This window comes from Salminus brasiliensis, chromosome 10, assembly GCF_030463535.1.
Source record: "Salminus brasiliensis chromosome 10, fSalBra1.hap2, whole genome shotgun sequence".
Taxonomy (NCBI): Eukaryota; Metazoa; Chordata; class Actinopteri; order Characiformes; family Bryconidae; genus Salminus; species Salminus brasiliensis.
In genome coordinates, this window is record NC_132887.1 from 21,431,545 (window position 1) to 21,454,338 (window position 22,794).

At 39.4% G+C, this 22,794-nt stretch overlaps 1 protein-coding gene across 6 annotated transcripts in view; it reads right to left on the reverse strand.

Moving 5' to 3' along the window:
- Window positions 1-3,964: 3,964 nt before the first annotated feature.
- eml1 (EMAP like 1) overlaps window positions 3,965-22,794 on the reverse strand; it is a 92,493-nt gene continuing 73,663 nt past the window's right edge. For 5 of the 6 annotated variants that reach the window (XM_072689683.1, XM_072689678.1, XM_072689680.1 and 2 more), the window contains 17 exons: window positions 22,440-22,569; window positions 17,590-17,739; window positions 14,849-14,918; window positions 14,190-14,300; window positions 13,953-14,048; window positions 13,609-13,743; window positions 12,151-12,250; window positions 11,564-11,715; window positions 10,206-10,331; window positions 9,211-9,342; window positions 8,909-8,976; window positions 8,522-8,610; window positions 8,302-8,399; window positions 7,944-8,031; window positions 6,333-6,428; window positions 6,065-6,195; window positions 3,965-5,432 (listed from right to left, as the gene is read on the reverse strand). In XM_072689683.1, coding sequence (XP_072545784.1) covers window positions 5,307-5,432; window positions 6,065-6,195; window positions 6,333-6,428; window positions 7,944-8,031; window positions 8,302-8,399; window positions 8,522-8,610; window positions 8,909-8,976; window positions 9,211-9,342; window positions 10,206-10,331; window positions 11,564-11,715; window positions 12,151-12,250; window positions 13,609-13,743; window positions 13,953-14,048; window positions 14,190-14,300; window positions 14,849-14,918; window positions 17,590-17,739; window positions 22,440-22,569 — 1,898 coding nt within the window. In that variant the 3' untranslated portion in view covers window positions 3,965-5,306. The remainder of the gene's footprint in view (window positions 5,433-6,064; window positions 6,196-6,332; window positions 6,429-7,943; window positions 8,032-8,301; window positions 8,400-8,521; window positions 8,611-8,908; window positions 8,977-9,210; window positions 9,343-10,205; window positions 10,332-11,563; window positions 11,716-12,150; window positions 12,251-13,608; window positions 13,744-13,952; window positions 14,049-14,189; window positions 14,301-14,848; window positions 14,919-17,589; window positions 17,740-22,439; window positions 22,570-22,794) is intronic. The other variant, XM_072689679.1, reaches the window with a different exon arrangement.

Here is a 22,794-nt window from a genome sequence, read left to right on the forward strand (position 1 = left end):
GAAGGGAGCGTTATCTAAATACTGTGTGTGAAACACTGCCCTCTGCTGGCCAGCGGCGAGTACTGCAACTGCACGACTAGTGGAGGCAGGAGCAGGCCTTTTTAATGAGCGGATTAGGAATGGGGTCCTGGGCACACCCATGGCGAATGAAATGTTCTTGGGTCTTATGCAATAGTTTTGGCATCCCCCTTAGAGCTTATGCACAACATGTAGCCTAAAGCACAAATATTTTCAGCAACATGAACATGAAAAGGGTGGCCATTAATGTGGCCTGTGCAAACGTATGGCATCTTAGAGAGTCATTACTTATGTAGTTTGCTTTTTGTAAGACTGATCATATTTTTTCCTCACTCTTTGCAGAATGCCATGTACTTCATAAGGGATTTTGAGGCGTGTTCTGGATGATTATCCTGTTGGAGAAGCCAGCCTCTAAGATTATGGATTGTGTCCAGGATTTGCTAGTAATCCATTTGTTTCTCCACTGGCAGCAACACAGCCCCAACACATGGTAGATCCATCCACATGCATCACAGTTGGAAAGGCGTTCTTTTCTTGAAATGCAGCTCTTTTTTTCTCCAAATGTACCTTTGCTGATTGCGAGAAGATAGATCCTCACACCTGGATCAAAACTGAGGTTTTCCAATATACCTATTATATAGCTACAACGTGTAACAGCGGTGGAACCCTTTTTTGATGCTACACAAAACCAGAAACCAGGCTTTATACAGATCCATCAATAAAAAATCTCCATCCAGCAAAAAATGGCCACTGATGAAGAGGATGACTAGAGGATGGCATCCACGTATGAGTGTACACATGTCATATGCTTATAGGAGGTTTATACTTTTGAGGAGATGTTTATACTCAGGGGAACACAACTGTACCTGTCCAGTACCCCTTTTCTGACAGTCTGATCTGGGCAATGTAGTTACTTCTCCTGACCCACACCAGCCTTCTTCTTAACCCACCGTGCTCATATTTCAGCAACTAGCTAACACCATTCTCAAATATAAATGTTGTCACTTCAGCTGAATAGTGACTCTGCAGAAGGATTTACAGCTGAATTACAGACTATATCCAGTATCTATCAGCATAGGAGCTAAAACGTGTAAGCTGCTTCTAGTTAAACTAAACTAAACTAGTTAAATATAATGACATGGCACACAGAATAAATACAATGAAAAAGTAGATGCCTTTTCCCCTCAAATATAATTAATATGTACAAGTATTAATTATACACTAGCCACAATTTACATTATTAACCTACATAATCTTCTCTTGGGTTACCCATTAATGTCCATGTATGTATGTTCTTGTAGTCTAGAGTGGCATGAGCTGAGGTGGCATTCGTAATCCGGAACTAATCATTCAACATCCAATCATCAGTACCTAACCACTAATGCTGTCTTAGCTGGATGCAATCAAATCTTCACAGCAATGTTGCAACATATAGTGTATATGGTCTGCTATTGAATGAACAGGTGTCTCTTCAAATCTTTGGACATGCATCAGTTAGCCATAACATTAAAAACATCCACTCAGTGCTGTGTACTAGGTCCCCATCGTGTGCAAAACTCAAGCTCTAAGCTGTGGAGGCATACTTTAGAGGGTGGGGCCTCCAAGAGCTTTGGAGCACTTTTGGTTGGTACTGATCACTGCATTCCGGTAACATCCCACAAGTCTTGCCGGATGTTTTGGAGATGTTCTGACTCAGTCGTCCAGCCTTTACAATTTGGCTCGGCAAATTTTCTTAGATTCTTATACGTCCAATGCGTCAACTTCAAGAACTGACTGTTTATTGGCTGCCTGATATACAGAGGTGTCAAGTAATGAAGTACAATTACTTTGTTACCTTACTTAAGGTCTTTTTACTTCTACTCCTTACATTTTCATGCAGTTATCTGTACTTTCTACTTCTTACTCCTGTATCATTTCCTGTTGTTTTTATTCTGGCTTGTCATCGTTCTAAAAAAAAAAACCTGTCCAGATAAATCGCACCATCCAGAAAGAGTGAATTTGATTGTGGCTGGATGAGAAGTATAAACATATACCATTCTGACACCCTATGTAGCCTACATTTCTACATTACTTTTACTTTTATACTTCAAGTAGTTTTGAAACCAGTACTTTCACACTTTTACTTGAGTAAAAAGCTGAAGTTGATACTTTTTAAGCCCTAGTATCTACACTCCTACCTGAGTAATGAATGTAAATACTTTTGACACCTTTGCTAATATATCCACCCCATTCACCTGTCAGTGGTTTAATGTAATGATTGATCAGTGTAACTTTAGATAACACAGAGGTTGTACTGTTTCCCAGAGACTTCTATTTCTAGAGCTACATTCACCTCAGAGGTTATAAATAAATCTTACAAAAAATAAATAAATACAATTAGCACTTCCGGACCATTTCCGGTGGATTTGAACCAACCTTTTTATGGCTGGTAGCTTTAAGAAGAAATCTGTAACCACCCCCTTCTCTCCTAATTAACTACTTTTCTGAAAACAAGAAATTCTTGCTACTTTTTTTTCCCTGCATTGATGTTTTTCAATGTAAGGTCCAACTAAAAGGAGGACACCCTGAGGAAGACCCTGGATCCACTGGAAGCATTAACATCTCCTGGCTGGCCTAGGAGGGGCTGGGATCCTCCAAGAAGAGCTGGTGGAAGTGGCTGGGGATCTTTTCTGGGCTTCTTTGTCTCGCCCTGTTGACTGTGAACTGGACTAAGCAGATAAGAAGATGAAGACGATGAGTTGTTATGTTCATTGGCCGGGGACGGAACTCAGGCTTGGATTTTGAGAAGTTACTTATCGGATTTTATGCTCACCAAAACATCACCTTTAGACCCTTACTGCAGTTCTTAAAGCATTATGGGAAAATGGAATTCCTTGTTGGCTTTAGGCTTTTTGATTTAAAGGAATAGTTAGAAATAGGCAAGAAATCCAATGTTGCTAATGCTAAACGGAACAAAACAGCCGCCAATGAGCATCTCGCAAATGAGGTCACGCTAGGCCTCATTTGCTCAAAGCCGGTTCATGTTAAAATCATTTTACTTGTTAGAGAGAGTGGTCAGTTTGATGCTCGTACAACCATTTACAAATAATCTATGAGCAAAAATGCTTTTGGGAAACCCAGTTCTAATTACTAGCATTAGCATGTTGGCTTAATTAGCATCTCTGGTAAACCTATTCTTTTAAATTAAAGGATGTCCCGATCTGATCCAGTGGATCGGGATCGGAGCCGATCCAGGCATATTTTAATGGATCGGGTCTCGACTATTTTAATCCTGATCCAGCTCAGAGGCTTTGTTTTATCCCCAGTGTTCAGAGTGCCATCTGGTGTCTTCAAGGTGCGCTTAACTGATATTATTGCACAGCCGGCAGAAGTAAGGACATTCTCAGAAGGTAGATGAAAAAGTTTAAAGGCAGCAGTGTGGAGCTGTTTAACAGGGGTGCATTAAAGCATAATTTCTTAAACTAAAATAATTGTGGAAATTTATTTTTTACTGAAATAACCACATAATGTTAAAAAACAGTTATTTCATACCAATAATCAACAAATAACATTTCAGTCAAGAGTGTGTACCACTACACACACACACACAAACAAGACTTGACTGCAGTGTTTTAAAGGAACTGGGAGCTGAATGGTCAAGGAGAAGAGTCAGACTGGATTAAAGGTATTAAACACTATAAAACAGTAATTTTAAGAAAAGTCTGCCCAGAATGTCTCATTATTATTACTGATACTAAAAATAAAGGGATTTTACTTCAGTATTAATCAGCAGCACATCTTAACTAAACTGTGTGGCTAAATTATTTATACCAACACGAAGCTGATACTCAGCATTAAGAGACTCAGATTCGATCAGTGGCAAAATAACCTGATTAAGACATTCCTGTTTTAAATGTCAGTCCAAGAAGGTTTTCAGACACATTTTGCTCATACTGAACAGAAAGTGTAAAGCACAGCAGGTTTTAATAGACTTAATCCTGAACATAGTATCAAAGGTTGGCAGGTTAGAGGCATTACACATCCTGCAAGCGCATGTGTCTACCCAGCCAATACCACTATGGCTACTGATTCATTTACATGCTATTTTAAAATATCAGCCCACCCTGTCAAATGTCGTCTGTGTTAGGAACAAATAACACTCTTTCACAATTTTCAAACCAGGGTTGAGATTTCAACGATATGTCATCAATAACATGAAAAGATGACAACCAAGCTTGTGCATGCTTAGACAGTTTTAATATACCAACTACAGTCATTAAAAAAACCCTGATGAGTTTCACACGCCTTCTCTTTCAGTGCAAAAAGGACTCAAGCATGAATATGGTCGTTAGAGGCTATAGAGAGACAGTCGGACACATAGTAGTTTAAAATGATTACATTATTAGACTCGCTGGCACTGATCAAAAAAAAAAAGAGTTACATGTTAACGTTGTTTAATCTAGCCAGGATATCGATTGATTTCCGTTGGAGCTTGATGATGGTTCTCTCTGGGAGACATGTAGAAATGAATTACATAATGCTCAACAGTTACATAAAATTGCATGAATTGCAGTGATTCTAAATGATACTTAGAGAAGAGATACAGGCTCTGAATGAGGATTATTGTACCTCAAACAGGAAGTGTTGGCTGCTTTCGTAATGTCGTTTTAAAAAGACCCAGGTCATAAGAGCTGATCGTAGTGATACAAGTGGAGATCGTTTGGATCGCACAGTGCTATATAAGGTGAAATCATGCAGTTTCACCGTCCAAAAATGACAACTGACAAATTTGCTGTTCGAAAAGTAGACTGGTAACTGATATCAAACACCTTGTTCCAAAAACAAAAAACATGGTTTTGAGGAAATCATGAATTCACACTGAATTTCAATCACACAGGAGTGCCTGCAATACCTAATGAGGCCAGAAGGTGGGGCCATGAACCACTCTCAACTACAACCCCTTTACGCTTCCTTGTGACTAGGCAAGAGTCAGTTTTGCTTTGGCATCACATCACACGACATCTCTTCTAGAAAAAATGACCTCTCGTTTGTCACTCCAGAGTAAAAGTGCGAGTTGAGTTTTTTTTTCCTCAAAGCTGGGCAGGTTGGGAGACAGCTCTTTATTTCAAATGCTCGGGGGGTCCTGAGTTGTGCGAAAAGCGAATAAAAGCAATTAAAATCGACGAGTGTCACCCGACCTCATCGCATTACAGTATGCCTCTACTTAGTCCCCCTCCTTGATCCCAACGAAAGTGAAATTGGAATAGTCCTGTTTCTTCGCTTCACGTGGTCTTTCTGTCAGTAGTCGTTTACACCACTCTCCACTGCATGACACTCATGTCCTTTCCCCCGGTGGACACCAGGTGGCTGTCATCGTAGAGGAAGTTGACGTTGGTGACGTGACTGCTGTGGCCACCGTAGACATGGCTGGGAGCCTGAGGAGAAAAAAGAATGAGTCAGAAGGAGAGAGTTGATGTGATCCACATCGGTAAAGTACCTCATTCGGGTACTTTCTGGTTTAAAACACTCATGGCAACTCAGGAAGTACTTATCAACTGACGTGTCTTTGCCCCGCCCACAAATGTGTCTTTTTGAGAACTCTTGTGAGATTGAACTGGCATTACATAACATTGTCAAAAACCATTGAGAAACTGGAACATATGAATTCTCAGAATTTGCTGCCATTCAATTAAAAGTGTGCCACTGGCTGCAACACAATGGCAAAGTATGATCAATCCACCTTGTGCTTAACAGTTGGAAAGGTGTTCTTGAAATCTGTAGGCATGTGGTCAGGTCTATTGTCTGTTTAATTCAGGTATAGGGACCTCCTGGGTGGTTTTTGATTCTTTTCCTGCTCAGGCACACCTGATTCAACTCACTAGGTTTAAATCAGGTCAAATACTACGTTTGGTAGGTGTGTTGGGGAAAGGAAATTAGCAAACTGTGCTGGCCTCTGGTCTTCAGTTCCCCAATGGATTAGCTGGATCAGCTGCACTGCAGGGTGAGGTTTGGGGACCGCTATTCTAAAATAATCAGTTGTTTGATGGAATAAGCACAGACTGCTTACTCTGGACTGAGAGCAGGGGAACGAGAAGAGATGAACTTTTCCAAAATCATCTCCGGTGGTGAGCAGCCTCTTCTCATTGGATCTGCACACAGCGTTGATGTCCGTACCGTCTGAGCCATCTGGCCATAACCCTGAGACAGCACACGCACACAAAAAATCACAACCTACCTCAGAACATGGCTTATTATTTAGTTAAAGGACCTCAACAGTCCAGGCACATTTTCAGCAGGATTTACTGTTAGAATTCCTATAATAGTTTGGGCCTTACCAAACACGTGGAAGCTCAGCGTACAGGTGAAGGTGGCCCATGGGATGTCTCGAGTGGTCTCTACGCTTACCACTTGTTTACAGACAGAGGGGATCCCTGGACAAACAAAAAAGAGGCTCTGTATTTGTAGCAATCTTCCAACAAGTTATCAACACTACAGTTTATCACAATCACCCGTCAACAGCCATGCTGGACAAAACACAGAGCGACATTGGCAAAAAAAGAACTTATTATATCTTAATTATGTGTCATATAATGACAATGTAGCCACTGTTTTGTATGTTTTAAAAGATCTGTCTTCTTGACTTGATATATCAAAAAAGCAATGCAGAAGGCCACTTCGCTAATCAAGTGATGGAGTGGGTTGAGGATTGTGGTAGTATAGCTGATGTGATATGATGACCAGAATAACTAGATTTAAATATTACTGAGAGTATTACTTATTAGACTGTGTTAAATGTTTGGAGAGAGAAAAACGCTAACCACTATAGTGGAGTGAAGAAAAGGTGCAGTGATTATCAGTTAATATACACCATATGGACAAAAGTATTGAGACACCTGCTCATTCATTCGTTCTTCTCAAATCAAGGGTATTAAAAAGAGTTTATCCTGCTTTTGTTGGTGTAGCTGTCTCTACTGTCCAGGGAAGGCTTTCTACTAGATTCTGGACCATTGCTGTGGGGATTTAATTGCAATCAGTGACAAAAATGAGGTCAGAATGTTCAATGATCAATACTCAACCTCATCCCCAACTCATCCCAAAGGTATTAGATGGAGCACCATCATTCCAGAGAACACTGGAGTTCCACTGCTCCACAGCTTAATGCTGGGGGTCTTTATACCCCTCCAGAGCACGCCTGGCATTAGGCACGCCCCTGATAGTTTAATGTTTATCTGCTCTAGAGAGTCCTATTATGTTGGCAATACTTCTCTGCAGGGACTAGGCAAGCTGTGTGTGTGTATTTGCCCAACGATGTCAGCAAAGCGTGCAACTTAAAGAAGTTGAATGCGGTCATTAGCAGGAGTGTCTACAAACATTTGGACTTACAACGTGGACATTTTAAGCAAACTGCATTAAAACTAAAAAACGGCCTGAGGTAGTCATCAAGTCCAGAGAAAAACACACTAAATCCTGATGGACACTTATATCCAGTATCATAAATTATTCTAATATTTTATTTGTTATCATTGAAGTGCACTTGTGACACATGTGTGGGTTTTGTATCAAAACTGACATCATATGTTTTGGAATGACTGTTTTCCCACCTCAGTTTATCCCTAACCACTATTTAACAGGCTGTTTTACCTACTGTTGATACCCCAACTACCCCTACTACCTCTGTTTCTATTAGATGCCCTGTTTTATCTATTCAGCCTTGTTTAAGTTATAGAGAGTGTTTTATCCTGGGCTGCTTTTTGAATAAGGCTTAATGCAGGGCATCCAATTGGAAAAAAGTGGCAGCTTATTTTTCATATAGGAACTGTGTAGTCTGGGAAGTGAAAGATACATAAAATGTTCTCGTATTTATAGTACATAATGCTATTTCAAAAGCTTGACTATTCCAGTTGTCTAAGATACTCCTTCTATCCTATTACTCTAGACATACTTACAGTAAAGTATCTCATAGTCTCCAGAATTGGACACAAGGTACTGAGAATCGACAGACCAGTCTAAATGAGTGATGAAACTTGAGTGGCCCTGCAAGAGTTAACAACAACAGAAAATAGACTACAGTTAAACAATAGAAAAAAGAGAACAGTGACAGTTTATATAATGTACACAATTATATAAATTTACATCCCTTGTTGGATATTATAGGACAAAAAATAATATAAGCCTACATATATAATAGTTAAATATATTAAAGTGTGTTTATGAGCAACAGACAACTACATATGGCAGATAGGACACCATACAAAAGAGCATGTGAGGTGTTTTGTCAGTTTAGACATTAAAACAGAAACCTACTGAGCACTTTCCCACTCTGCTGTACTTCTTCCCGTTTTCAGCCACAGCGTAAATGTAGATGTAATTGTCATGTGACCCGATAGCAAGGAAGTTGCCATCTGGAGAGAAAATGCATAATCAAGCTTAATAGCCGAGCACCTCATTTATGGTGATTCTGTCTCTGTATTTTCACATTAAAATAAAATGGGATGATTAAAGCGGCTGTCAGAAGAGCACTAACCTGGAGCAAAGCGCATGACTGAGAGCTGCTCGTTCCCATCTGTGTGCACCGTGACTAGATCCTTCGTTTCCGTATCCAGAACAAGCCACCTGTACATTTATAACAGGAGACTGAAGCGTATAGAGCGGCACTGGCTGAACAGCTTTGAAGGTTATCAAAGACTGTTTTATTTTAATGTGTTTTTGATATAATGATGATGACTTCATGAATAATAAAAATGGCAAAAGATAGCTGAACAATGGCTCTGGATAAGCACTGTGGTGGTGTTTTACATTTGCATAATAATTAGCTGTTTGAGGTCGTCCACGTATCGGACGATTAGAGTTTTGCAGGAATGTTAATGACGTGTCGGAGACCCCTCTGATGAGAAGCAAAGGATTCTCTCACCTGCCTGTCTGCGTTCCTATGGCAACCGTCGCCCCAGAGGGATGGAACCCGGCTGACTGAGCCGCGTCCTTTCCACAGAGAAAACACATGCACGCACGCACACACACACACACACACACACATCTCAATCAGACGCACTCTGCCCAAGCCAACTCATCTCAGGCATATTAACACCTGCAGTCTATTAGAGGCTTTATAAGGATAGAGCATTCTGAAAATTGACTAGGAGTACAGAAGACAGGTGGCTTGTCTTCATGGAGTCGATCCCACCCAAAGTGATTTGTCTAGAGGGCACAGCTCACCTCCATCGTCTTGGTCCAGAGAGGCTGATGTGTGTCAGAGTCCCACAGACATACCAGTTTGTCATGGCCACAGGTGAGGAACTGGTGCTTCAGTGGGTGAACGGCCAAGCCCCATAACTCATCCGTATGACCCTGAAAACACAACACCCTCATCACTCAAGAGGCCAAAAGACAGATTAAACCTAGTCCTTAACTACAAAAAAAGACTTACATTCAGAACGTCCTGAGAATACAGCTGAGTTCATGACTAGCTCGGCCATTTATCTTCTATAATTAACATACATGAAAGCGTCTGAGTCAGTGTGGCATTACTCAACTACCTCTGGAACCCTAGGCTTAGTCTTAAACCCTATTCGGACAGGATAGTTTCGTTGTGCATGGCACAAATACCTCAGGTTGTCTAAGTCTGTGGCAAACCATAATAAACCCAGAAGATGACCCAAAGGCAGCTTTAGGCAAGTCATTGTGTGGCATAGCCTATAGCCTACATCCGTGTTTTGAACATGTAGCTAATTATTAAACAAAATTTTCATTATTATTACAAGTGGGCTATAAGAGTGGTCATCATTATATTTTTAAAGGTGACGGCAGTGTTTAAATTGGGTAGCCACGCCCATCTCAGTCATTTATGCCAAGATTTCTTATCCCTTGTAAACTTATGAAGAGTGTTTCATTCCAGACTGCTTTTAAAACTTGCCAAACTACAGCCAGTACGAATGAAGGTCCTTCACATAGGTCAGTCATAAAGGCACAGTAATAAAAACAGTGTGGTTAAATCAGGGGAAATTAAATAAAAGAAAAATGTAACATATGTCTAGTTAAGAAAGTGAGGGGTGAGTGTGAACATCTTCAAGGATAATTTGAGCTCAAGGTTTTGGGTTCAGTAATAAAGTTAGTTAGTAAATAACAGCATATATATTTTAAAATTATCTTTAGATAACAAAGAAGATTGTACTGCTGCTCGAAATATCTTCACCCATGTCTGCTGTTCCCACCTGGGTGATGGGGGTGAATTCCCCATCCAGACTGCCCTGCAGGACATAGTTTTTGGTTGTTCCAATAAGAACAGTCTCTCCTCTCCCCTCAGCAACCGTGCGAATAGGCCCATAAACTTCAGGAACCTGCGGAACAAGTAAATACATAAAAAAAACTAATATTAGGCTATAAGCCCACAGCAAACAGCACTTTACTGTAGTTCTGCACACAACTGATCAAACACAAAAATTTTTGTTCTTGGTCAATTTAACTCACTGTTCATCCATAAATAATAAAAGGTATTGTTCTCTAAACTATAGTTGTGAAGGGTGAAGGTGTAGTTATAAAGGTGAAGGTGACTTTGTGTGAAGGTAGTTTGTGTGTTGATGAGCACTGATATCACAACAAGGGGTTAAAACGCATGTTGTACTGCATTATTTCCAATGTAGTACTTTGGACCAGTGATTTTGGAATTGGTTGGGCTACAGGGTGTGGAGAAGTGGGTTATTAAGAAGCTACGTCATGTGTAGGGGTCCAGGGCGTATTTATGCTTTACACCCAGTGTTTCCAGGTAAGCTCTGGTCCCACCACGACCCTGACCAGGACAAGCGGATAAGAAGATGAATGAGTGAAAGGGCAGAACTAAGCGGATCCTCTTGTAGACCAGAAAGGAGAACCAATCAGGTTTGTCGCACTTTCAAATTGTGACCTTTTACATACTAACATGCGTGCAAGGTCCCCTCAAGAGAATTCAGCTGTCATTTGCCTTTACATGCCACAAGAATCATGTCTGAAATAATCCTGTTTCTCTGCAGGTTATTTCCCAGTAATACACCAGTGAAATGAATGCCTAGTACAAACGAGCACATAGTAGTGTAATGACTGGCCAGTATTATTGAAATTATGTTAAATGGCAGAGGGAGTGTTTCCTATGATGCTTACTCTGCCATTTAGTGACGACTAAAGCCGTATTCAGACGTTGAGAACCAGGAGCTATGTTGCACACTTTGGAACTGAAATACAGCAGCGTACCATCTCAAAGATATTTTACTGATACAGCGATCCCCACACTCTAAAACGGGTAGGATAGTTGTGCTGCGTGGCCATCCATTACCACTAAATCTTTTGTCACCATAACTGCACATTTTATCGCCGGTGAGTGGAAGCTAGCATCTCATGTGCTCCAAACAAGAGCAGTGTATGAGGGTGACATGGGTGCAGATCTGGCTGAGCTGTTAAAGAATGCAGCAGAGGAACAGTAGATCACTAAGAAAGATTTAGGTGTAGTGATAATGCTCCAACACGCTAGACCTGGCCTCTTAACAAGTGCTCCATACACTGTGGTTGTTTGTCTGATATGATAATGACACTGCCTCACCTCCACTGTTTGAATCTTCTGGTAATTTCCATCCCAAGAGGTGAGCTTGCGGTCCTTCCCCCCGGAAACCAGGGTGCCGTTTCTCAACATGCACAGCGCAAACACGCTGCTTTCATGTGCCCCCTGAATGGCCAGGCTAATGCGATTAGAGCCTTCAAGACAGACACAGAGCAGAGCAGCACATTAGCCAGCATTACCCTCGCTCTCTGCAAGGTCAGAAACCATCACCACTCCACAGGACTGCTCAGCAGAGCATGGCCCAACACTGACTGAAAGCCTTTCAAAACACTTCCGAGACATAGAGTCTAAAAGGCACGCAGCAAAACAAGTACAGCCTTTAAATCAAGTCCAGTGTGTACAGCTGCCTCACCTAACAATTTCTAAAGCACATGCCGGGCCATGCTTGGAATAAACCAGTTTACAATGAGTTTATGAAATATTCATGGCACATCAACAAAAATCCATTTTACTAAACACTGAACAATAATTTATTATGTATGACAGAAAGTACATTCCGGCTTTAAAACGTAGGTTTATTGAATGGCTTTGCGGGCAACCACAATTCAGTTTGTCACTGAATTATTTACCTTTGCCCCATACAAGTATATTTCCGCTGGAGTCACCAGTGATGGCGTCACCGTTTTCTGAAAAAGTCACACACAAGACAAACTTGGGCTTCTCTTGTTTCTGCAAGAAACATAAATATGGCTTTATTTTTTAAGCAGAAATGCACCAGGCTTAGTTCACAAATGAGAAATATTCATGCATCACAAAATATTCATCAGTACACTCACCGAGCACTTTATTGGGAACACCTGCACATCTACTCAATCATGCAATGAGCCAATCAGCCTATTGTGTGGCAGCAGTGCAATGCAAACGAAATCATACAATATGGCAGCGGAACACCACGCCAAGTTCCACTTTTCTCAGCCAAGAACAGAAAGCTGAGGCTGCAGAGGTCACAGGCTCACCAAACTGGACAGCTGGAGACTGGAAAAACATAGCCTGGTCTGACGAATCACAATTTCTGCTGCGGTACACAGAATTTGGCCTCAACAACATGAATCCATGGACTCACCCTTACTTGTGTCAGCAGTCTAGGCTGGTGGAGGTGGTGTAATGCTGTTGGGATGTTGGTGTAATGTTTTCTTGGCACATTCTGGGCCTATTAACATTAATCAATTATCTCTTTAATGTCACAGCCTATTTGAGTATTATTGCTGACCATGTGCATCCCTTCATGACCACAATTGACAATGAGTTCAGCGTTCTTCAGTGTTCTTATCAGTCACCAGTCTGGCATCCAACAGAACGTGTGAAGTTTGATATGTGGTAGAACGGGAGATTTGCTGAATAATGCAATCATGTCAACATGGACCGTTATTTTAAGACCTTGTGGAATCCATAACATGAGGAATTGAGGCTGTTTTGAGAGCAAAGGGAATCTTTAGCCAGTATTAGTAAAGTGTTCCTAATAAATTGCTCAGTGAATGTATATTATATTTAGTGCTGCGCAAAAGTCAGCCAAACGACAGTCATGATTTATTCATCTCAGCAGTAAGTGTGCTTTGCCTGTGATTTAATAAATAAAAAAAAATCTGAGAGAGCTGTTTTACAAGTTATTAACATGTGAGTTAGAAGAACACAATTAGAAGGACGCAGGTTTAGTTGTTGACTTCTCTGGTAACTCTAGACACTGTATTTGTGCATTTCCATCAGCAGCTCACCTCATTTACTTTAATAAAAGACTGATTAGATAAACTAGGCTGGGCTGCATCGAGAAAAAGGAAGGAAATGGTTAAGCTAACAGACTCACGCACAAAATAACACTGGATTGTTTATTTGTACTGATTCTAAAGTTAGAGCTTTTGAACAAATAAACACTTACTGCCAAGATAAACAGCTCTGCATGTAATTTTCTGAGAATATATATTACTAGATTATTACTATTGGTAAAGCATAATTTATCCCTATATTTCAGTTATATAATTAAGCATATGGGAGAAATCAGTGTAAATCACAGGAATATTCTGTGGGCTTACCTCGAACAGTCCCTGTTTCTTCACAAGTAAGCCTTTTTCTAGTGACCAGAAGTAAAGATGGGACTTTCCACATGTTACAATTATGTTAGCATCTGTCGGATGGAAATCAGTAGCAAAAACTGACTCGTTGGAGCACTGTGATAAAAGAGAACAACAAAGAACAGGCATGCTTAATGACATGAACGCTAAATAAAAAGCTAAGAACGTGACCTACAACACACTGCCCTAATAGTCTTAATGATATCAGATGCAGAAGGCATGTCGCCCTTTACTGCACAGGCTTGGCTAAAGGTCAGATTGAGAGTGTATGGTCAAAACATCAAGGGTTTTTATGCATGGCGCACCTTGACTTCAGCTAGTCTCTCTTCCCTCTGCCAGTCCCACACTGAAAGCACATGGTCATTGGAGTCGTCTACTACGCACAACCAGCTGCCTCCATTCTGAGTGGACACAAGAGACACAAACCATATAGTTACACGTTTTCATTTCAGAACAAAGGATGTGTCCAGTGAATAAATTGCTTTTGTCTCATTTTAATTAGGCCTAATTATGAAATACGATATGCAGAAGCTGTTTCTTACCGATTTGGAAAAGGAGAGGCACACAAGAGCCCTGTCGAAGAAGCCAGTGCCCAGAACATGCAGTGTGTTTAAACTCACAGAGTCCCAAACACGCACATGAGGAACCAACTGCTGCCAAAATACAGAAAGCATTACTGTGCAGCTAGAACAAAATATCAGAACATCCCAGTAATAACCAGCTAATATAAACTGAAATTGAAAATTGTGCTTTTGTAGGGTTTTTAGTAACACTGAGTATATTTTTAGCTTATAATATATCATAATGATACATTAAAACTGAAACCCTGAGAACTGACATTTTGGAAGTGAAACTATATAAAGTTACACAAAAAACGTAATAATTATAAAATGAAATACTGAAAATATAAAAAGTGCTGTCACTCGATTAAAAACTGCTGTTACTCATCAGATGCTGCTCATTTTGTTGGATGCTACCCATTTTGACTCTGACTGATGAAAGAACATGACAGTAAGAACCTTTACTGCATAACGTTTGGCCAGTGATTTACTGACGTCTGGAACAGTCAGTGAAGCTCTTTTTCCATCAGCTTTTCCCCCCAGATCTATGATTTTCTCTACAGGGTTAGGTCTCGAATTCAATATGATGAAAAGTGTCATTCCGTAAAGTCGTCTGATGTTTCTTTGATGGAATCTCTTACTTTGCCATCCAGGGACGTGCCAGCCACTTGTCCTGTTGCTATGGTGATTTTATCAGGATGGACAGCTAGGCTTCAGGGAGCGAAAGAGAGATGACAGTGGTGAACAGCAGTGAACAACGGTGCAAAAGGGGCAGCCACAGCGATGATGACGTAGCACTAAGACAGGATATCTGACGATAGCAATTTTAAGATGGTCAGAAGATTCTAACACTGGAATTAGTGCAGGTCACTATTACCACTTTATTTGTACGTTATCTGTAAAGTGAAGAGTAAAATGCATTGAATTTACTTGACTTACAATGAGCACATCATTTCCACATAAGAAGCAACATGAGTATTATCTAATAGTTGGTTAATGACTGTTAATAGTTATATAATTGCTTCAAATGCATTAATAAATGCTTCAATAATTATGCTTCATTTATTTTATACTACAAGCATGCTAAAAATGAACCATTATTATGAATATAGAAACGATTATTAATAATATTTTGTTTACTGTTTTTTGAGACTGACTGTAGCCAAGAAATTATGCAACTTAAAAAGTGCTTACATACTTGCATTCAAAATAATAAATAACAGCTTAGTTAGGAGTTACAGTTACAATAAACTGTGATTTACGAATTATGAATATCAAATAATTATTTACCAAATCCTTAAGTTATCTAATCATTAGTTAGTTTTATTAGAAATACTAATGAAAAAATTAACTCAATTAATAATAGAAATGGAAGCATTTAATAATGTATTTGTAACAGTTATATAACTATTAAAATGTATGAACTAATTAATATACAGTATTAAAGTAGCTATTTATTGTGGCCTGTTATTATTGAATGTTACAATAATACAATACAATACAATAAATCAACAAACTCCAGTCTTCCAGGTTACTTGTGGCAATAAGTATGCCAATTATGTTCTTATGCCTTTTATTAATGCAGAAACTTTGTACACATTTCAATAAAGCACACTCAAATTCAATACTTTTCCAATGCAATTAAAGTCAATTAAAGAGCAATATATGTTAGCTCAGAGCTTCCTGCTTTTCAGTGACTTCTAGCCATTTCAACATCTGAGCATAATGACAACCAAGATTCACACTACTCTATAATTAGCAGATTACTCCTTTACACTGAAAATGATGACTAGCTATCAGACGCCTCAGAGCTGTATTGAGCTGAAGGTAATTATACTGATTATAATTAGAGCCTCTGTCTAAGTAAACAGTGTTCACTGCTGTGCTGCAGCAAGTGTAAATGTTCTAATAATTAGCAATGTTATCACAGAAGGAAGGACACTGTTTACTTTATGTTCCTTCAGGAAAGTCAAGGTGAAACACAGCAGCGGAACATTGAGCATGACTATTTCCACAACAGCAGTAATGCAGATAAGAATAAAAGCTCTGTTGAACTGTGCTACACAAGTTTAAGTCAGGCCACATGTTAGGTATGGCTATATTCCCTTAAAAAAATAATAAAAACGAACTGGAATCTTAAATAAATTGGCAATGAAATTTATGTTTATCATCTATGACTAACAGCATGGTATTAAACAATATTTTCTTAAAACAACACTATGGAACATTGGCATTTATTGTCCTGATACAGTTGGAAGTGTAATTTTTGCTTTGAGTCAACACTAAAGGACCTGTTTTGGATGAGTTCTGAAGTACAGAACTGTCACTGAAAGTCAAAGAAGCGTGTGGGCCAAGTCGGTAGAGTAAGATTATAGGACTTAACGCAAATATGACTCGGGTTACACAGCGTCACGCAGTTCTTATGAGCGTTTTATATACAAGAATTATAGAATTACAACTGTGTTTAGGAGCACTGTGTGCTGAGTCCAAAGTAGCAATGACAGCGATGCTATTCTCCCTATTACAGGTCAGTGGAATATCACAATGCTTTTGAAGCTGTTATTTTAAGGAAAAAAGCTATATATTGTTGCTTTAATATAGGTCATTATTACTTTTATCAATTTACATTGCCGTTTCACATAGCCCTGTAGTATTAACCAAGAGTTCTTTAGAGTACTGTAGTAAAGACAGTGGTTCTAGACACAACTAAGACAACTCAAAGAACCATATCATATTTCCACCCTGCACTATGTATTGTTATTGTAACAATACAATGTGCAGTGTGCAATGTGCAATATTTTTCCCACCCCCACACATTTAACTGCAATTAAGGGTCAATTAGCAATTATCTGTAAATAATCTGTAAATAATATTGTTTTTTTTTGTTGTTTTTTTTTTACTTCTATTATTTATATTGTGTATATAGAGGTAATTTATCTATGTTTTGCATCGAAATGTCTTGCTATCCTTAAGCTGCTGTGACACTGTAAATTTCCCCACTGTGGGACTAATAAAGGATTATCTCTTATCTTATCTTATACTGTGATCATCAGTTAATATGCCAAATACACCCTACAAGCAAATAGGAGTTCTCTATAGACCTGAAAAAGATATTTGACAATTATGAAATGCTTTTTGGTGCTATAAAGATCCCTGATTGTTCTTAATTTCCAAGAGTAAGAAATGCAGGTTCTGTGTTGGTTCCATTAAGCGTAAGAGGTTAAATGGTTCTTTGCCTAGTTAAATGGTTCTTCAAATACAAGGAAAGTCTCCTGTAGATGGTTCTGAATAAAACAGGTTTTATATAGCACCAAAAGAGTGCGTTTGGTATATTATCTGATAGTAACATTATTAATATTATACACAGCATTATGACTCTCACCACTTGATGTCATCAGTGTGTCCAGTGTAGTGTCTTTGCAGCTGCTCGTCCACGTTGTACAGAACCACCACAGATGCAATGAAGTAAACCGTCTCTCCAGTGGGAAGCAGGTAGAGATTGGATCGACAATCACGGCCCCGGTAGCCGTAGCTGGCTGTCAGTCAAGAGCAACAATTAAAGCAAAGGTCTGAGCACAGAAAATGAGGCTATCAGGCACTAATTCAGCTTCCAAAGCAATCATGGTGATGAGTTACGTATTCACTCAAATTTCTCATTTCTCATTTTTCCCCCCACTTTGGAGAAGCGCTGCGGTGCTGACAGATCACCCAGTGCCACCTTGTGCAGCTGAATGCACAAGGTAATCACAGAGTGTCTAGAAATGTGTTTCTCTCTAGCCATGCATAATCCATTTCTGTTGGGATCTGCCTGATGCATCAGGAGCAGGGAGAGAACAGGCAGCAGCAGGGCTGAAAAAAGCAAGCCATATCCCAAGCACTGATAGAGAGAATGCTTGGTCTTCCATGTAGGTTAAGGCCACTACCACTCTTTTAAACTTGAAGTAAAAAATAGTAATTAATACAATCTTCCTTCCTTTCCTTCTCAGTAAGAAACTGATCTGATAGACACACCCACACAGTGGCATGCAAAAGTGTTATTTTTGGGACCCAGTACTTGGTCAAAATTATTATATTACTTTGAATAGTGAGTAAAAGATCACCTGCTTTCCCAAAGGCATGAAGTTAATGCTTTTATTTTAAGCGATATCACTTCCATATTATTTTAAAATTTACAAATTTACAAAGGTAAAAGAGCCTTTTTTTCCCCCTAAATATGACTGGGAACAAGCCATAGACCTAACAATCCAATGAACACCTGAGAGCCTGACAAGACTTGTCTAAGGGGTCAAATCTTTTGGAGTGCTCAAACATTTGTTAATGAACATGGTGTTCCTTTCTTTTTTCACTATAAAATCCTTGTCTTGCTTAGTCTTGTTCACAGCAACATCAAGTACTATATTGTTTTTGTTCTAATTTTGTTAAATGTTACACCCTTGTTCATTTCACTGTGTATTTGTACTGAAATGTAGCTGAAATGACAGTAAAAGCCACTTGACTTGAAAGTTTGAGCAGGGGTGCGCACTTGTTGCATGCCACTGTATATTCATTGTTTGGGAATAGTGTTTTAAAATATTGATTTAAACTGAAATTTCCTCACTTTTAGTTTTTATAAAAGAGCCTGGTGTAGTAGGTAAACACCTTGACATTTTCAAAACACAGCATTCACTGCTCAGTCCATACCCTTCATATATAGAATCTAATCTGCAAAAATAGCCCATTTAAAACTCGAAAACCAACACATGTGCAAATATCGGCCTATTGCGTTATAAGGAATATTTCAGAGGAGTATTCTGAATTGCTACATATCTCCGTTTTAAAGGCACAGTAACAAAAACAGGCCATTTCATTCTAAGGGATGAAGTGAGGTTGCAAAAATAAATCTGGTCATTTATCAGTATATAAGCCCCAGAAGGAAGCCTCAGGAAAATCAATAAAAAAGTAGGATATGGACCCTTTTAGTATTTGTAAAAGCTTCCTTGTTTATCTTTTTCCAATCCAGAATCCTATATTGCTTAAAAGCCTGCGTGTTGTTTATTGTAGTTAAACTTAAGTAGTACTCAAAACTATTTTTAAAAACGGATTATCTTGTTATCTGCAACACAGCTGCTAGATTTCTGAATTACTAACATAATCTATAGTGACAGTTCTGGTGTAGATATTAGAAATAACGAAAATCCAGAATAATGAGTCATACTGGAATGTGGCTGCACATCCTCTCATGCGACAGCAGCCTCGGAACACAAGCTGATTTCCCTCGAGGTCTATCATGACCTCCATGTTGGAACAGAGATGCATTATGCATAGATGGGTCGGAGGCATAACATATCTCAGTGCTGCATCTTTTGATCTGGGAACCAGGGCTACTGTCACGCAGGGAAACTTTTTATATCCTTCATGGAAGCAGATTCCCATCTGTACCTGATTAAGAAGATTAAAAACTGCTATTAAAGGACAAGCGATATTTTGGAAAACAGCATGTGAATATAATGTTTGATGCGGCTGGCGCATAATAAATACAGTACATATATTACAACATGTAAAATGCTTTTAAATGGGGTTTTAGACAGGAAACTGAATAATCTTCCCTGTTGGCAGTTTATACTGGTAGACAAGGTAACTGAATGGACCTCAGAAAGGAATGTGTCCTTGTGGAAATACAAAGCAATGCACAGAAAGTGTAGCATTCATATTTGCTACAGTCTTCCCTGATGGATTGCCTGCTCACTCTTTGTAGAATACTTTTTTTCATTACAAGAAAAGACATTACAGGTTCCTTTTATCCAGGGAAAACAACCATATTCACAGTGCTTCTACATTTTGATGGATTACATTATATAATTATATTAGATTCAATATTTTGAGTGTAACAATTGCTAAATTAGGACAGTGTTTTATAAAAGAGTTTACCAATATGGCTAAAAACTAAACAGAATAAAAGCCTCTACTCTACTGCAAAGGTTTCACAATAGTGTAACTCTGCTCTGAGGATGTGACTGCATTCAACCACAAGAGCATTAGTGGGGTCAGGTCTGGATCACAAATGCCACTCCGTGTCACCCCGATGGTATTGGATGGAGCTCCATTCCAACATTCCAGATAATGCAGTGCCACTATTCCACAGCTCAACGCTGGGGGCTTTATAACCTCTAGCCATTTAACATTTCGGAAGCGCACATTGGGCTTGGTGACAATAGGCTAATGTGCAGCTCCCCTTGACCATCCCTTTCTACTGACAATGCTTTTCTATGGACATTCCATATAGTCAAGGCCAAATTGTTGGCACCTCTGCACTATGTACATACTGTGCCCTTTACTTAGAAGGTTTCTGTAAAAGTTATAATAATGTGCTTCCCCAAAAGCTCTTTTGCAATTTCGAACAATGTTTTCAGCTTTTGATGATTTGGAAAAAAACAGAGGGAGAACTCTGGTCTGGGGCTGGAGTTTAAATGGCTTCTGCTTGTGGAAGGAGGTCAGTCATTCCTCTGCTAAGTGAAACCAGGAATCTTAGATGGGGTTAAAAGGGGAGACGGGGTGGTGGAAGGTTGACTTGTCATAGACACGTTAACCAAGGTAGAATTTAAAAACACCACATTTTGCACTCATCTGTCCACAAGCCATTCTCAGAGAAGGATTGTGGCTTCCTAAAGTAAGTGCCAGTAAACTCCAGTCAAGCTTTTTATGTCTTACTGTCCTCTTGGGTCTCCTACCATACCGACCAGAGTGAGCAGATACTGTTGTACCTTGTGTTTTCAGGTCAGCTAGAATTTGGTTGGAAATTGACAATCCGTCCATGCAATTCTTCTCTTCCATCCACCACTTCCAGGGAGGTTAGCTGTAGTGCCATGGACTGTAAAAACCTCTTAATGACGTTGCGGACAGTGGACACAGGAAGACTGAGATCTCTGGAGATGGACTTGCAACCTTGAGATTGTTCATACTTTCCCATATTTTTTTCTCACTCATTTTCTTTTTGATAATTCTTTGCTCTGCTTTCTTTTCTCTCTGTTCAGTGAGTAAGACTGAGTCCACGTTTCTCCATGGAAACTGGTTGAATATGTGATTTTCATATTTCCAGCATATGTTACTTCAGAAATACAAATGAAATAACATCACATAATTGAAATTCTTATTCTTACAATGGTAAAAAAGGTACGAATAATGCTGCCCAGTGCATTTCTGGAGTTCTGTGTGGAATGATATCAGATTTGAGTTTTGTTCCCATTCAAATAAAATAAATAACTAAACACTTGAATACCAAAGCAAATGTCACTGCAACATGTTTCTGGGAGAAGTGGTGAATTTTCTGAAAGTGTAGAGTGTCGATATTTTTGGCCATGACTGTAGGCTATGTGTGTGCATTTGAATATATGTATCAGTAGTGGGTGATTATGTACTTCAGCTGTATTCAATTTTGGGAATACAGTACAGTGTATCTGATAAACAGATCTGGAAAAAAGACCAGCATATTTAGTTTCTACAAATATGGAAGAAACATTCTTGTCTGTTATATGAGAAAAATGAAAGGAGCTCAGCTGCGTTGTTTCTTGGTTATTGACTGAGAGGTGTGATTCTATAAGCAGTGCTGATCCAAGCTGCTTCTGAAAAAGAATGATTGCTTCCATTTGGAAGGCCAGCACACTCAGTTCTCTTGGCCTGCACTGTACAAATGACCTACTTCAGTGAATTTCTCATGCGTGCATTCAGTCACTGAACATTAAACAAATACATCTTCTAATTATGTTCCAAGTTTAAAATGTTTTAACTTGTTTATGTAAGTCAAATCGTTAAACTTTGTTCACCTTTTTTTGGTACCTTATTTTGATACTGCCAACTGACCCACCCGTTTGTAGCTCCCCTAGCACTAGCAATGCTCCGGACACTAGGAGAGTTAGGACTTAACACGTCTCTACCAATACATGCAAAGTCAGCCACAACTTTGAACTGTCGCCAGTGCGGCATTGCTGGGCAGCCGACATGCTCTGAGTAAAGTGGTGGGTTTCCAGCAGAAGGCTGCGCCGGCCAACATCCCTTAATGATTGATGAGGGGAGAGAGTGCCATCCACCCACCCGAGAGAGCACGGCCAATTGTGCTCTTTCAGACTAGAGTGTTATTCTTGTGCAGGAGAACAGCAACAGTGAAACAAGCAATGCATAAGACCCAAAAGCAATCAAACCATAAACCGTCACAAACCTCATGTCTCCATCATAGGTAGCATTGACTCAAAAGGATACACCCAGTCTAGCTTCAGCTTCTTAGGAGGCAGGTCGGCCTTTGCTTCTAGACAGTACGTATCCACCAGTTCTTTGGGCATGTACATGGTGATGGGCCGTCCCTTCAAATACATTTTGACATATCCTTCTTCTAAAAAAGTGACAGATTTTCAGAACAAGGAACAACACTGCCGTGAGTCTTTGTAACATAGTCTGTGTAACAATGTGAATGTAACATTTTTAAGTTATATTAATGTGAAATATTTCTCATGGAGTCACACATGGTTGTGTGTGTTCACTTGTCAGTGGGTTTATATAGATGTTAAGCAAGGTTAGAACAAGATGAAGAAAGAGGTTTAGAGAATTTACCCAGAGA